Source organism: Pongo pygmaeus, chromosome 16, assembly GCF_028885625.2.
Source record: "Pongo pygmaeus isolate AG05252 chromosome 16, NHGRI_mPonPyg2-v2.0_pri, whole genome shotgun sequence".
Lineage (NCBI taxonomy): Eukaryota > Metazoa > Chordata > Mammalia > Primates > Hominidae > Pongo > Pongo pygmaeus.
Window position 1 is genome coordinate 55,987,768 of NC_072389.2, and position 15,899 is coordinate 56,003,666.

The 15,899-nt window shown below is 39.3% G+C and overlaps 1 protein-coding gene across 4 annotated transcripts in view; it reads right to left on the reverse strand.

Moving 5' to 3' along the window:
• SPPL2A (signal peptide peptidase like 2A) overlaps positions 1 to 15,899 on the reverse strand; it is a 61,158-nt gene that overhangs the window by 31,962 nt on the left and 13,297 nt on the right. For all 4 annotated transcript variants that reach the window (XM_054451094.2, XM_054451095.2, XM_063652236.1 and 1 more), the window contains exons 2-6: positions 10,406 to 10,516; positions 9,454 to 9,636; positions 8,879 to 8,968; positions 8,261 to 8,394; positions 441 to 589 (exon numbers count right to left, since the gene is read on the reverse strand). In XM_054451094.2, the coding sequence (XP_054307069.1) occupies positions 441 to 589; positions 8,261 to 8,394; positions 8,879 to 8,968; positions 9,454 to 9,636; positions 10,406 to 10,516 (667 nt within the window). The remainder of the gene's footprint in view (positions 1 to 440; positions 590 to 8,260; positions 8,395 to 8,878; positions 8,969 to 9,453; positions 9,637 to 10,405; positions 10,517 to 15,899) is intronic.

Sequence of the window (15,899 nt, forward strand, 5' to 3'; positions counted from 1 at the left end):
GCAATGTCGGCTCACTGCAACCTCCACCTCCCAGGTTCGAGCGATTCTCCTGACTCAGCCTCGCGAGTAGCTGGGATTACAGGCACGTGCCACCACACCCGGCTAATTTCTATACTTTTAGTAGAGATGGAGTTTCTCCATGTTGGTCAGGCTGGTCTCAAACTCCCAACCTCAGGTGATCTGCCCACCTTGGCCTCCCAAAGTGCTGGGATTACAGATGTGAGCCATTGCTCCTGGCACATATTGTATTTTTAATCTGAATATTTTTATCTCAGAGTAACAGAGACCTAACACTCTGATAATTTTTAAAAAATTAATATTAACCAAATTATTCACATACGTTTTCCAGGTAGAATGGCTTAAAGGAAAAGATAAATCTAGTAATAGTCAGTGAAAAGAATGTATGTTAACAGTAGCAAACATAAAATATGACTTCTTACCCAACCATTTGTAGAAGAAATAAAGTAAGACCATCATAACACAGCAGATGACCACAAATATTACAACTGTAAGAGGACTAAAAGTTAAATATTCTTCCTTCTTTTTCCTCATTTCTCTATCTTCAGTTGTCACTGCTTTCAAGTTTTCCCTGTACAAACACACAGGAACTTTAGCAAATCTTAGCCAAGTACAGTTATTTAAAAAATTTATCTCTAACACCAATTTAAATTTGTTTCTGAAGAAAACAATGTATTTTTATTTATTAAAATACTTTTATTTTATTATTTTTCTAAGCTATTTTGTTACAGCAAGTAATGTACTTTTTAAAAACTGTACCCTAAAAAGAAATATTTAATCTAGAAAGTAAAATCCTCTTAAATGCTACTTTCCAGAGATGATCTGTTTCAACCACTAACTTTTGAAACATTTTTTTCTGCAGGCAAAATTGTTGAAAGAGATGACATTGGCCAGGCATGGTGGCTCATGCCTGTAATCCCAGCACTTTGGGAGGCTGAGGCAGGTGGATCACGATGTCAGGAGTTCAAGACCAGCCTAACCAACATGGTGAAACTCCGTCTCTACTAAAAATACAAAAATTAGCCGGGCGTGGTGGTGTGCGCCTGTAATCTCAGCTGCTTGGGAGGCTGAGGTGGGAGCATTGCTTGAACCCGGGAGGCGGAGGTTGTGGTGAGCTGAGATTGTACCATTGCACTCCAGCCTGGGCAATAAGAGCGAAACTCCGTCTCAAAAAAAAAAAAAAAAGAAAGAGATGACATTTATTATATAAACAAAGTAATACTTGTGGATGTTTATATTATCTAATTTGAAAATTATATTGACATAATAAATTTCAAACTAAAACCAATGCTTCTTACAAACTTACTATTATCAACTTACAGGTAGTAAAATACTTCTAAAAATTAGCTTCTCTTTTTTTTTGAGACAGAGTCTTGCTCTGTTGCTGAGGCTGGAGTGCAGTGGCGTGATCTCTGCTCACTGAAACCTCTGCCTCCCAGGTTCAAGCAATTCTCCTGCCTCAGCCTCCCGAGTAGCTGTGACTACAGGCACATGTGACTAGGCCCGGCTAATTTTTTGTATTTTAGTAGAGACGGGGTTTCACCATGTTGCCCTGGCTGGTCTCGAACTGAGCTGAGGCAAACCACCCACCCTGGCCTCCCAAAATGCTGGGATTACAGGCGTGAGCCACCGCACCTGGCCGCTTCTCTTAAATGTAAATGCTAAATTCTCCTCTCAATCAACTTAGCATTTACTATATGCCTAGTCTACGCTCATCAATGTATTATAAAGGACTCAAAAGAAATTCAAAGCATAACTTTGTCCTACCTTTATTTAAGATAACGAAATATTGTCTCAACCCTTGCTAGGCCACAGAGCTAATAACAGAGACAGAAGTCGAGGAGGAAAAGAACTGCAACTGTTGTTTGTTGGGCAACCTTACTACTGTCTCCTCCTAGTTATATGCGACCTACGACATATTATTAATACTACTTCTGAATACTTTTCAACAACTCTGTTCTAAACTCTGCTCCCTCCTGGGCAAATCCTGGCCCTGCTTGTTAGGTCTGGGCTCAATACAAAATTTAGGTTAAAAACGTTTATTTCTTTCAATATATTTTTTTAAATTAATTTTAAAAATTAAAAAAAAAGAGTAGATTGCCTGGGAAAAGAGCAGGGAGAGGGTTGATGGAGACATGCTAGCACCTCCCCTGAAACTCTAGAGCTGAATGACAGGGTATTAAATAAATTTCTATAAATGTGGTACCTGAGTGTAAAAAGGTGCTAATTATGATATCTGCCACTACAGAAATACATTTAAAGAAATTTTTGTCATAGTATACATATAAGCCATAATAATTAAATATTTATCTATTCATAGTCATTGAACTAAAAAGCACAGGCAATTTCTTGAAGGAAAGCATACAATGTACTAGATTTAGATCACATTAAAATATTACAATTCTGCTGGGTGTGGTGGCTCACACTTGTGATCCCAGAACTTTAAGAGGCTGAGGTGGGCAGATCACTTGAGGTCAGGAGTTGAGACCAGCCTGGCCAACATGATGAAAGTCCATCTCCACTAAAAATACAAAAATTAGCCAGGTGTGGTGGCACGTGCCTGTAATCCCAGCTACTTGAGAGGCTGAGGCAGGAGAATCGCTTGAACCTGGGAGGCAGAGGTTGCGGTGAGCAAAGACCGCATGCCACCGCACTCCAGCCTGGGTGACAGTGAGACTCCAACTCACAAAAAAAAAAAAATTACAATTCATCTTTTTTGAAAAAAAAAAAATTGTACTTTCATATCAGCTTGAGAGCCATATGCAATAGGAACCTAAGCTTTATTGCATGCCATCTAGAGGTTATAAAGGCCGAGGACCAGTGACCTTATTATAAAAAGATTTTAGGCTGGGCATGGTGGCTCACGCCTGTAATCCCAGCACTTTGGGAGGCCGAGGCAGGCGGATCACCTGAGGTCAGAAGTTCAAGACCAGCCTGGCTAACATGGTGAAACCACATCTCTATTAATAATACAAAAATTAGCTGGGCGTGGTGATCCATGCCTGTAATCCCAGCTACTTGGGAGGCTGAGGCAGGATAATTGCTTGAACCCAGAAGGCGGAGGTTGCAGTGAGCCAAGATCGCGCCACTGCACTCCAACCTGGGCAACAAGAGCAAAACTCCGACTCCAAAAAAAAAACAAAAAAGATTTTAACACTCTGCTGAAAAGTCTTTCTATAGAACCCAGGCATCTTTCCCTTTTGCTTAAGGTACATCTCTCATTTGGTAGAGTAATTTTGGGTTGTGAGGTCCTGTTCTGGCACATTTTCCCTTCCCTAAGCCTTACTCTCTTTCCATCCAACTGTCATTACTTGCTAAATGATGGGCCTTACGTTTTTAATAATTCTTTTTATGGAACTTTTTCCTTTATATCACTGATTCATATTCTCTTTCTCCATACGGTCACCACCCCTTTCTCCTCCCACATACACTTACTTCTCTCTATCTTTATTTTGCTCTTAGAATCAGCCCCCTCAATTTTAAAATCCATGATCCTGCAGGTATGGGACATTTCCTCTCCCAATCTGGTTTCCTAAGGCAACAAATTACTTCTTTCTGCTCCATCATCATGTTTTACAAATAAAAAAGCTGATATGTACTCCCCTCCAATTTTCAATTTTCTCAAGGAGGAGTTTGTCCTAGCATGTATATAAAAAAGCTTGCCTTGCTAAACTCAAAGTGTGGTCCATAGGCCAGCTAAATCACTTGGGAGTTGTTAAAAATGCAGAATTGGGCCAGGCACGGTGGCACACACCTGTAATCCCAGCACTTTGGGAGGCTGAGGCGGACGGATTGCCTGAGCTCAGGAGTTCAAAACTAGCCTGGGCAACACGGTGAAACCCTGTCTCTACTAAAATACAAAAAATTAGTCAGGCGTGGTGGCGTGCACCTGTAATCCCGGCTACTGGGGAAGGTGAAGCAGGAGAATTGCTTGAACCTGGGAGGCAGAGGTTGCACTCCATTGCACTCCAGCCTGGGCAACAGAGTGAGATTGCATCTCAAAAAAACAAAAAACAGAATACAGAATCTGGGCCCCTATCCCACACCTACTAAATCTGAATTTGTATTTTATTATTCTTATTGTTATCTTTTTGAGATAGGATTTTGCTCTGCTGCCCAGGCTTGAGTGCAGTGGCATGGTAACAGCTCAATGCAGCCTGAAATTCCTGGGCTCAAATGGTCCTCCTACATCAGCCTCCTGAGTAGCTAGGACTATAGGTTCATGTCACCACAGCCAACTAATTTGTAAATTCTTTTTGTAGAGATGGGTCTCACTATGTTGCCCAGGCTGGTCTCAAACTCCTGGGCACAAGTGATCTATCTGCCTCGGCCTCCCAAAGTGCTAGGATTACAAGTGTGAGCCACCACAACTGGCCTGAATTTGTATTTTAATAAGATCTCTAGATAAGTATATGCACTTTACAGTTTGAGAAGCACTATTCTAGAGAAGAAAAAATTTACAGGGTAATGGAAGTACAGTAAGAATCTATAATAAATAGGAAAACATTTTCAATAAATCAGCAGCTTTTGGAAAATTATTTCTAAAATTTCCCTAAGTAATATACAAAATGATTTTAGAGATATGGAGATCTTACATACTATGCTTTATAAAGATTAATAATTGCCAGGCACAGTGGCTCACACCTGTAATCCCAGCACTTTGGGAGGCCGAGGCAGGCGGATCACCTGAGGTCAGGAGTTCGCGACCAACCTGGCCAACATGGCGAAACCCCATCTCTACTAAAAAAAATACAAAAAATTAGCTGGGTGTGGTAGTTCACACCTACAATCCCAGCCACTTGGGAGGCTGAGGCAGGAGAATTGCTTGAACCTGGGAGGTGGAGGTTGCAGTGAGTCAAGATTGCACCATTGCACTGCAGCTTGGGTGACAGAGTGAGACTCCATCTCAAAAAAAAAAAAAAAAAAGATTAAAGATTAATAATGAAGGAAAAAAACATGCTCATATGAAAGATGTGACTGATATATGTTGAAACATGCTTTCCAAATACATAAAATGTTTAAAGCTCAACGCTCCAGGAACCTACACTTGTTAAACTCTCAACATTTCCCTCTTGATGTAAGTCAATCAAATTTTAGTATTTAAGAAATTACAAATAACCTTAGCTTCATTTAGTTACAAATAAGATCTTTTAAATGGAAGCGATAGATCAATTCACAAGGCAAATATATTTTGCCCTTCATACATGAAATAATATGCTCTGGGCACATTTTTTTCATTGAGAGTTATGAATATACATTGACTCTTTTTAATTTAGAGCCAAAAGTGCAAAACTGTAAGGAGACCGAGTTAAGGTTACTACTAAATAGGAAAATCCGAATTTTATGTACATTTGAAATTTCTATATTTAAATTAAAATACGGACATGCTTTAAAGTTTTAGTTAATCTTCATGCTATAGATTTTTCTTCTCACTGTATAATTTTGGCCATTTGAGTCTTTTTGTTTAAACTGGCAGAAAGTTGAAATCTTTGGCTATTCAGGAAATCAAGACTACAGATGCTTTGCGCCCCCAGAAACAGTACATTGCATCATTGTTCACTTTAGCAGCAGATGTGGTGGCTATGGGGGCAGTAGGGTTAGAAGTTTGTAAAAGGTAATTTTAAGGATAATTTATTATAAATCATTTCCTCTAATCTGCATAAATTAATTAGAACTGATTTTAATAAAACTTATAAAGTATATAGAAAACATTTAAAGCTGTTGTTGGAGAAAAGGGAAGCATATACAGATTCAGTTGGATTGCATTTTACTTTCTGGTGTATGAATTTATGGCAAACAATGCAGTTTGTGGCATTTTCATTTCTTTCAATAAAAATACTTAGAAAATATAATTTTTATTTTTTATGTTTTTGTAGAGATGGGTTTTGTTCTGTTTTGAGATGGAGTTTCGCTCTGTCACCCAGGCTGGAGTGCAATGGGATGATCTTGGCTCACTGCAACCTCCACCTCCTGGGTTCAAGTGATTCTTCTGCTTCAGGCTCCTGAGTAGCTGGGATTACAGGCGCACGCCACCACACCTGTTTGATTTTCGTACTTTTACTAGAGATGGGGTTTTGCCATGTGGGCCAGGCTGATCTCAAACTCCTGACATCAGATGATCCGCCCGCCTCAGCCTCCCAAAGAGCTGGGATTACAGGCGTGAGCCACCACACCTGGCCGAGACGGGGTTTCACTATGTTGCCCAGGCTGATCTTGAACTCCTGGGCTCAAGTGAACTGCCCACCTGACCTCCCAAAAATGAGTCACTGCAGCTGGCCTTTTTTTTTTTTTTTTTAGTAGGGTCTCACTCTGTTGCCCAGGTTGGAGTGCAGTAGCACAATCACAGCTCCCTGTAACCTGAAACTCCTGGGCTCAAGCAATCCTCTCACCTCCACCTCCTGAGTAGCCTCTGGGGCTAGAGGCATGTGCCACTACGCCTGGCGCTGGCTAATTTTTTTATTTTTAGAAGAGATGAGGTCTTGCTATGTTGCCAAGGCTAGAAAATATAATTTTTAGGCCGGGCATGGTAGCTCACGCCTGTAATCCCAGCACTTTGGGAGGCCGAGGTGGGCAGATCACCTGAGGTCAGGAGTTCAAGACCAGTCTGGCCAACATGGTGAAAACTCATCTCTACTAAAAACACAAAAACTAGCCAGGCATGGTGGCAGGCACCTGTAATCCCAGCTACTAAAGAGGCTGAGGCAGGGGAAGCGCTTGAATCTGGGAGGCGGAGGTTGCAGTGAGCTGAGATCATACCACTGCACTCCAGCCTGCGTGACAGAGCAAGTCTCCATCTCAAAAAATATATATAAATAAATAATTTTTAATTGAGAAATCCTAAAATTGAGAGATGCCTCAATTTATCCATGACTTTATAAAGCAAAATTAAAAACAAACATGGAGGCCAGGCACGGTGACTCACGCCTGTAATCCCAACACTTCGGGAGGCCAAGGCGGGCAGATCAAAAGGTCAAGAGACCAAGACCATCCTGGTCAGCATGGTGAAACACCATCTCTACTAAAAATACAAAAATTAGCTGGGCATGGTGGTGTGCGCCTGTAGTCCCAGCTACTTGGGAGGCTGAGGCAGGAGAATCACTTGAACCGGAGAGGCGGAGTTTTCAGTGAGCCAAGATCACACCACTGTACTCCAGCCTGGCAACAGAGCGAGACTCTGTATCAAAAAAAAAAAAAAAAAAAATGGAAAATGTAAAAACATTTATGTTTATTTTGTCTGACTAGCTTGCGGCTAATTATGTTCTCTAAATGCATAAAAGTTCTCTGATATTTTACTGCTACCTTACAGTTTGCTAAATAGCCATTGCTTTTGAGAATTGAATAGTGTGGTGTTTAGTGGTTATTTAACTGTGTCTATGTTTTTCAAAGTTTTATATTAATTATTTACTTTTTTTTTTTTTTTTTTTTTTTTTGGAGACATAGTCTCACTCTTGTCACCTAGGCTGGAATGCAATGGCGCAATCTCAGCTCACTGCAACCTCCACCTCCCGGGTTCAAGCAATTCTCCTGCCTCAGCCTCCCAAGTAGCTGGGATTATAGGCACGCACCACTGCACCCAGGTAATTTTTGTATTCTTCGTAGAGACAGGGTTTCACCATGTTGGCCAGGCTTGTCTCAAACTCCTGACCTCAGGTGATCTGCCCGCCTCGGCCTCCCAAATTGTTGGAATTACAGGCATGAGCCACCGTGCCTGGCCTATTTATGTATTATAAAAAGTGACAGTAGTACCATTTTAGTTGGCCTGAATGTTTTCAAGCCTTGAAATAAATCTTGACTAAGTGAAAAAAAAGATGGCCATTACTAACATCCTTAGAATTCCTAAAGCATTAAACAGAATGATGAGGCCACACTGTAATGACCCAGCCCAGGAGGAGCTGAAAAACTCCCCACTTTCTCTTGCTTATTTTCTTCCGATCTAAATCAATAGGCATATTAGGATATCTCCCATGACGTTTCCTGGGAGACAGAATTAAACATTTTAACTTAAAAGAGTCTCTGATGTGATGTCAATGTTCCTCTGACAGTGGAAGAGTTAGAGAAATCTGTGACTCTTTTCTCTCTGGTGAAAATGTAAATGATCTACATGAGGACAAACCTGCAGACTGGGCTTACTGGCATCATATTCTGAGGGCAGATAAAATTTTTAAATGTTGTTATATAATTAAAATGATTGCAGAAATTTTTAACCATTTATTACAAAAACACTTAAGTTAATTAAACTTACAATTCAACTAGTCCGCTCCAGTATCCACCTAATGCCACAGTGAATACAGCAATTACAAAAATAACCACCATAGTATAATCAAAGTTAGGCCACGATGGAGAATACATTTTCACATTAATGTTATCTCCTAGAGTCTGAAAGGCAAAATAACAGTTAAACACAGGAATAACTTTTCTCTCTACTATAGTCATAACAGCAATGGTCCACATTTCACTCTGGAATGGACATTATACATCAGACAGTTAAGAAGACTAGAATTATTGTCTGATGACATGATATATTCTCTAGTCAAAAGTATGACGATATGCTTCGGTTTATAAAATCTTTAAAGTGCAGTGTTCTACACAATCATATTTTGTTCAGGAATTTAAAGTTAAGATAAATGACATGACAAGAAATTTTTAAAGAACTGAAAACAAACATCCTTTCTAAAGTTTAGGCTTTGAGACACTTTGTGCCAAATGAGAGATGAGTACTTTCCAAACAAAAACTTGATAGGCCTTATAGCTTCTTGTTAGCAAATGGAGCAAATATAACACTCAAAATTAAACATTAGTGATTAAAAATAAAGAGATATAATATTTATAAACTTTATCTAATATGTAATTGCTAATTTACCTGGTTCATATCTCTAAAGTCTTTGTAGCTTATAAATGCAATCAGTATTTTCACATCAGGAAATTCAGATCTGTTACCTGAGGGAGGAAACTAAAAGAAAAAAAATTATGAAAACTTATTTACTACTAATATATTTATAGAATAAAATACTATTCCATTAAATGTAAATATTACATCTTTCTTTAAGTTATAAGACAAAATTTCAGGTATTCTTTCTTAATGCTCCATAAGTTCTCAAAATTGAATCCTTTTAACATGAACTTAAACTGATAAATGCTATAATATATATAGCATTTATGATATATTCATATTACATATGTGTAACACATATATATCTATATATATGCAGATATATATATTTGTTCCTAACAAAGTCTTGTCTGCTCTAGGAATAGAAAAACTGAAAAACTTTCCAAGTAAATGCCTATTAGATCTTGATTATTTATTTACAAAGAATCTTGTCATCAGATCATTCAAAACTCAGCCTCTAAACCACACACAAAGACATTAATTCCATTTTTGTGAAATTTCACATCATGAACTCAAAATAAGATATGATTGTTTTTATAACTTACTAGGACACTGTTATTGACAACTAACATTGCTTCAGCACCTCCTTTCTGTGCAATTCTGGCTTTTTCAAGAAAATGGCAGCTTCCCCATGGAACCACAACTGCTTTGTTCTTTATGCCAACAGGAGGAATATCAGAAAGGTTGCATAGTGGTGTGGAAGTCAGATTCATCAAACTAATGGAAGTCTGAAAATAAGAAATGTCTTTTTAACATGTTAAAAATCTATTTCATCCCAAATGCATTCAGTTATAAATACTGCATTTGGTTATCAGTATTGGTTTAAGACAATATCTTTTGAATTAGAAATATTTAGGCTTAGAATTAAGTATTTTAAAATTCCCTATTTTCCCAGAGAGAAAAATACTTGAGAAAAATCAATAATTATTTATTAACAACCGTATATGACAATGGTTCACAATAAAACATAATTATCAGTCATTCTCACTTCTTCAATATTTTTTTCTTTTTTCTTTTTAAATAGAGACAGGGTGTCACTATGCTGACCAGATTGGTCTTGACCACTTGGTCTCAAATGATCCTCCCATCTTGACATCCCAAAGTGCTAGGGTTACAGGTATCAGCCATTGTACACAGCCTTCTTCACTATTTTTTTTTTTTTTTTCCAGAGACGAAGTCTCACCCTGTCGCCCAGGCTGGAGTGCAGTGGCGCGATCTCAGCTCACTGCAAGCTCCACCTCCTGGGTTCACACAATTCTCCTGCCTCAGCCTCCTGAGTAGCGGGACTACAGGCGCCTGCCACCACACCCAGCTAATTTTTGTATTTTTAGTAGAGAAGGGGTTTCACCGTGTTAGCCAGGATGGTCTCGATCTCCTGACCTCATGATCCGCCCACCTCGGCCTCCCAAAGTGCTGGGATTACAGGCATGAGCCACCGCGCCCAGCCTCCTTCTTCACTATTTTTATGTTTATGAATAGTAACTGTGATTTACTTACTGCATTTTCTAGGGTACTTGGAAGAGCTGTCCAATAAGGGTTATAAAGCATGCAGTAGTCCTTAGTTGTGCTATTTCCAGACGCATGCAAGATTGCTTCCTGAGCGGCTGTCTAGGAGACAAACAATAACTTTCAAACTTGCAATGTTATGGCTTGCCAACAACTAAGGATTTTAATAACGCTATTTATATGCAGGGTTGATCACATTTCCTTGAGAGGGATGGTCTTCCATGAATTTGTTTCTTCTTGTTTGAGGAAATAAAAAGGAGGGTCAGGAATATTAAAACTATACACAATTGCCCAGCACACCTTCTTTAAGGAAGATAGGTCACTTTCTCAAGGGAGTAACAATTACGACTCTTGTTATAAGGGCCGTACCCCAGGGAGAATTCTTGCTATGATGTAATTTCAATACTTCACAGCTGGAAACTTTCCTTTCCAATCTCCTATGAATTATTACTTCACTGTTTATATTCTTTTTTTTTTTTTTGAGACAGAGTCTTGCTCTGTCACCCAGACTGGAGTGCAGTAGCACAATCTTGGCTCACTGCAACCTCCACCTCCTGGGTTCAAGCAATTCTCCTGCCTCAGCCTCCCAAGTAGCTGGTACTACAGGCGTGTGTTACCATGCCCAGCTAATTTTTGTATTTTTGCTAGAGACAGGGTTTCACCATGTTGGTCAGGCTGGTCTCGAATTCCTGACCTCCCAAACTGCTGGGATTATAGGTGTGAACCACCGCACCTGGCCATTGTTTATATTCTATAAAACAACATGTACTCAAAATCCATCAATCTGTCTTACCTTCCATATTCTACTAGGAACTAGGGTACAAAGAAAAAAAGTACATTATCATTTCTAAGTGCTATCTTTGGAAGAGAACCAGCTGGAACTTGAAGTAAATTATTCTTGCTCATGTTTTCAAAATTCTGCAACTGCCTATTCAAAAAGACCAATCCAGAATTTAAAGTACAGAAAAAGAAAAGCTTTGTCTCATTTCCCACTACCTGGAAAGAAAAGCCAAGAGGTAAGAAGTGATTAGAAAGAATAACTGTTGTACCTGGGGGGAGAGGAGAGTATAAAATGAAGAAATATCCAAAAATATTTAGAATACACATCACAACAGATTAAGAGTTCACATCACAATTTCCTTAAAACTTGGCTCAATACAAATCCTTCTCTCCTCCTCTGAGCAAATCTTTTTCTAAAACCGTAAGGAAGGAAAAAGAAAGAATGCTTGGCAAATGTTGATATACTAAGCTTCTGCCACCAAAGCACATTATTAGATTGAATCACATGACATTGCTGATATCTGACCAATTTTAATCTACAAAATTGGTAGTTTTATACAAGCCAACGTAAATTTCTAATGAGTATAGAAATGTTCTAATCCCATGCTCTGTTACCTAAAATGTCCCTTGAACATTTTGGATTAGAGGGTTTATGGCATACTTGGGGCTTCACAGCTCATGGATCTAAGCAAGTATAGGGAATTCATAAAACATGCCATCAAATTACATAGAATTAGATAAGGAAATAAGATGTGAAAAAGAGAAATGTAGTTTTCATTCAGCTATATACTTGGTGGCTATGAATGGATTCTGACAGCAGAGATGAACTAGTATGTTACATTCTTATAATATAACAAACTACATGCTAGGTTACTTTCATACATTTTTTCTGATTCAATGTCACTGTTTTTACAAACAAGGGCTCTGAGACTCAGACAAGTCACTAATGTAACCTACCTAAGGTCATATAGTAAAATCATTTACAGTTCTAACTAAAGAAGATAATCCTGCAGATAAACACGAAGGTTGCTTATATTTAATTTAAACATTTTTGGAAAGAATGCTTCATAAGTGAATTGGGTACTGCATCCAACAAAATAACACATTAACGTCATGATTTCCTGCACTAGTGATGCTGACTTTGACGATCTGGTTAAGGCAGTAACCATAGGATTTCTCTAGTGTAAAGACATGTTTTTCCCTTTATGTTTGATGAGTAAGTAATCTATGGCACCATGTGAACAGCCCAACAGCTTCTTCTCACCAGGATATTAGCCTCCATGATGATCCTTGCCTACATTTAATTTCCCATATCATACTGGGGATTACAAAATGGTGAATTTTTAAAATATTGTCATTCCTTCTACCCTTACTGGCTAGTATCCATTTTTTTTTTTTGAGACAGAGTTTCGCTCTTGTTGCCCACGCTGGAGTGCAATGATATGATCTTGGCTCACTGCAACCTCTGCCTCCGGGGTCAAGCGATTCTCCTGCTTCAGCCTCCCGAGTGGCTGGGATTATAGGTGCCTGCCACCACGCACAGCTAATTTTTTGTATTTTAGTAGAGACGGGGTTTTGTCACGCTGGCCAGGCTGGTGTGGAACTCCTGACCTCAGGTGATCCACTCACCTCAGCCTCCCAAAGTACTGGGATAACAGGTGTGAGCCACTGCACCCAGCCATATCCTTCTTTTTAAAAGAGCTTTACTCTCTCCCCTACCATCTTTTAGTATCAGTAGAGATGCATTAATTTTTTAAAAATTTCAGTGTGGTATAATTACAATGGTTTGTTTGATATTCAGATTGTTCCAAATTTGGTCATTTAGAGCCTCTTCTAGCTGGCTCTTTGTATCCTTTATACAAGACTCATGCCTGTAATCCCAGCACTTTGGGAGGCTGAGGCGGGTGGATCACCTGAGGTCAGGAGTTCGAGACCAGCCTGGCCGATATGGCAAAACCCCGTCTCTACTAAAAATACAAAAATTAGGCTGGGCACAGTGGCTCACACTTATCATTCCAGCACCTCAGGAGGCCGAGGCGGGTGGACCACCTGAGGTCAGGAGTTTGAGACCATCCTGATCAACATGGTGAAACCCTGTCTGTACTAAAAATACAAAAATTAGCTGGGTGTGGTGGGCGCCTGTAATCCTAGCTACTCAGGAGGCTGAGGCAGGAAAATCGCTTGAACCTGGGGAGTGGAGGTTGCAGTGAGCCAAGATCGTGCCACTGCACTCCAGCCTGTGCAACAGAGCAAGACTCCATCTGAAAAAAAAAAACAACCCAAAAAAACAAAAAACAAGACTCCATTTGTCTTTGAGGACTTCTTGTTTTTTTGACACAGGTATCCTAGGCTGACCTTGTCCTTTATCTGCTATACATCCGGATCCAGCCATTCCATTAAGCTCCTTGTGGAGAGGAAAGATACCCAGATCAGGATCTGGGTCTTAACTGTGCATGCTGCTGCTCAAGTGGTATAACCTTTTTAATAAAAAATGAGCAGTATCTATCAAAAATTGTAATACATAGAATCTTGTGATTCATATCTGCAGATATAGTATGCAAAAGCACAAAGATAAATGTTTAAGGATATTAACTGCAATATTGTATGTAATAGCAAAAAAACCCAACTTCCACCAATAAGGTAACTGTTACATTATGATATGTGCAGTACACAGCTACTCAAAACAAAGAGCTAGATCTATTTCTAGAAACAGAAGATGTCCATAGTGAGTTTTAGAGTGATATTTATAGTATAATCCTATTTTTATATAATGACCCCTCAAGAAGCCCCTACAATGTATCTGTGCATTTATATGAGCTTGAGGAAAAATGTGGAGAGATACATAAAGAGGCTATTAAAAGAAAAGAACATGCAGCAAATTTTGTGAGGGAGCCAGCATGCCCAAACAAGTTAAGGCTTTCCATGACATTTTAAATATCTTAGTAAAATTTCTCATAGATATTGCATAGCTTCGAAAATTCAGTTTACTACAATAGATATGGTAGAAAGGTTAAGAGCATGAGTTTTTAAATGATAGTACAAGGATACAATGCTAGTTTCATCATTTACTGGTTATGTTACAAGATATTTAACCCATCTTAAGTTTCAATATCTTCAGCTTTGAGATAACAATAAACACTCAGACCTCACAGTTATGATAAGGATTAAGTTAGATGATGCAACTGTTTATACATATTAATCTCTAATAAATATATCTAGCACCTTGCCAACTACTTATGTAATGTAAAAGAAATACAAAAGATTAATGTTTGGAAGATTAGTGGTTACTTGGGTCCTGGTGGGATTTGGAGATAAGGGGTACGGCTAAAGGATATAGAGTTTCTTTCTCTCTCTTTTTTTTTTTTTTTTTTGAGACAGAGTCTCACTCTAAAGCCCAGGCTGGAGTGCAATGGCGTGATCTCGGCTCACTGCAATCTCTGCCTCCCGAGTTCAAGCAATTGTCCTGCCTCAGCCTCCTGAGTTGCTGGGATTACAGGCGCCCACCACCACGCCTGGCTAATTTTTGTATTTTTAGTAGAGACAGAGTTTCACCAGGTTGGCCAGGCTGTTCTCAAACTCCTGACCTCAGACGATCTGCCCGTCTTGGCCTCCCAAAGTTCTGGGATTACAGGCATGAGCCACCATGCCTGGACTTCTTTCTTTCTTAAAAGATTTTATTTTAGAGCAGTTTTAGTTTCACAGCAAAATAAAGCAGAGAATACAGAGTTTCAACAGAGCCTCTTATCCTACACATGTGTAGCCTCTCCCACTATCAATATCCCACAGCAGAGTGGTACATTTGTTACAACTGATGAATCTCCGTTGACACATCTTTATCATCCAAAGCCCATAGTTTACATTAGGGTTCATTCTCGGTGTTGTACATCCTATGGGTTTTGATAAGTGTACAATGACAGATATCCATCATTACAGCATTGTACTACATAGTTTCACTGCCCTAAAATTCCTCAGTGCTCCACCTATTGAGTTTCTTTTTCTGATGATGAAAATGTTATAAAATTGGCTGTGGTGATAGTTGCACGTATCTGTGAATATACTAAATATTATTGACTTATACATTTTAAATGGGTGAATTGTTTGGTATGCAAATTATACGTCAATAAAGCTGTTGAAAAAATAACACAAAACAAGAAAGTATAGTCTTACTGGGGAGATTAAAAGCAAACTTGAAACTGATAATCATGAGAAGGAAGTAATTAAAGCCAAAGACTTCCTAGCAAAAACTTTAATAGTTTTTAAGTTATTAAAAACGCAAATTGGCCAGGCGTGGTGGCTCATGCCTGTAATCCCAGCACTTTGGGAGGCCGAGGTGGGCAGATCAACTGAGGTTGGGTGTTCGAGACCAGCCTGACCAACATGGAGAAACCCTGTCTCTACTAAAAACAAAAAATTAGCCGGGCATGGTGGCCCACGCCTGTAATCCCAGCTACTCGGGAGGCTGAGGCAGGAGAATCACTTGAACCCAGGAGGCAGAGGTTGCGGTGAGCCAAGATCGAGCCATTGCACTCCAGCCTGGGCAACAAGAGTGAAACTCGGTCTCAAAAAACAGAAACGAAAACAAAACAAAAACAACAACAAAAAAAAATGCAAATTCGGGGCTGGGCATGGTGGCCCACACCTGTAATCCCAGCACTTTGGGAGGCCTAGGCAGGAGGATGACGAGGTCAGGAGATCGAAACCATCC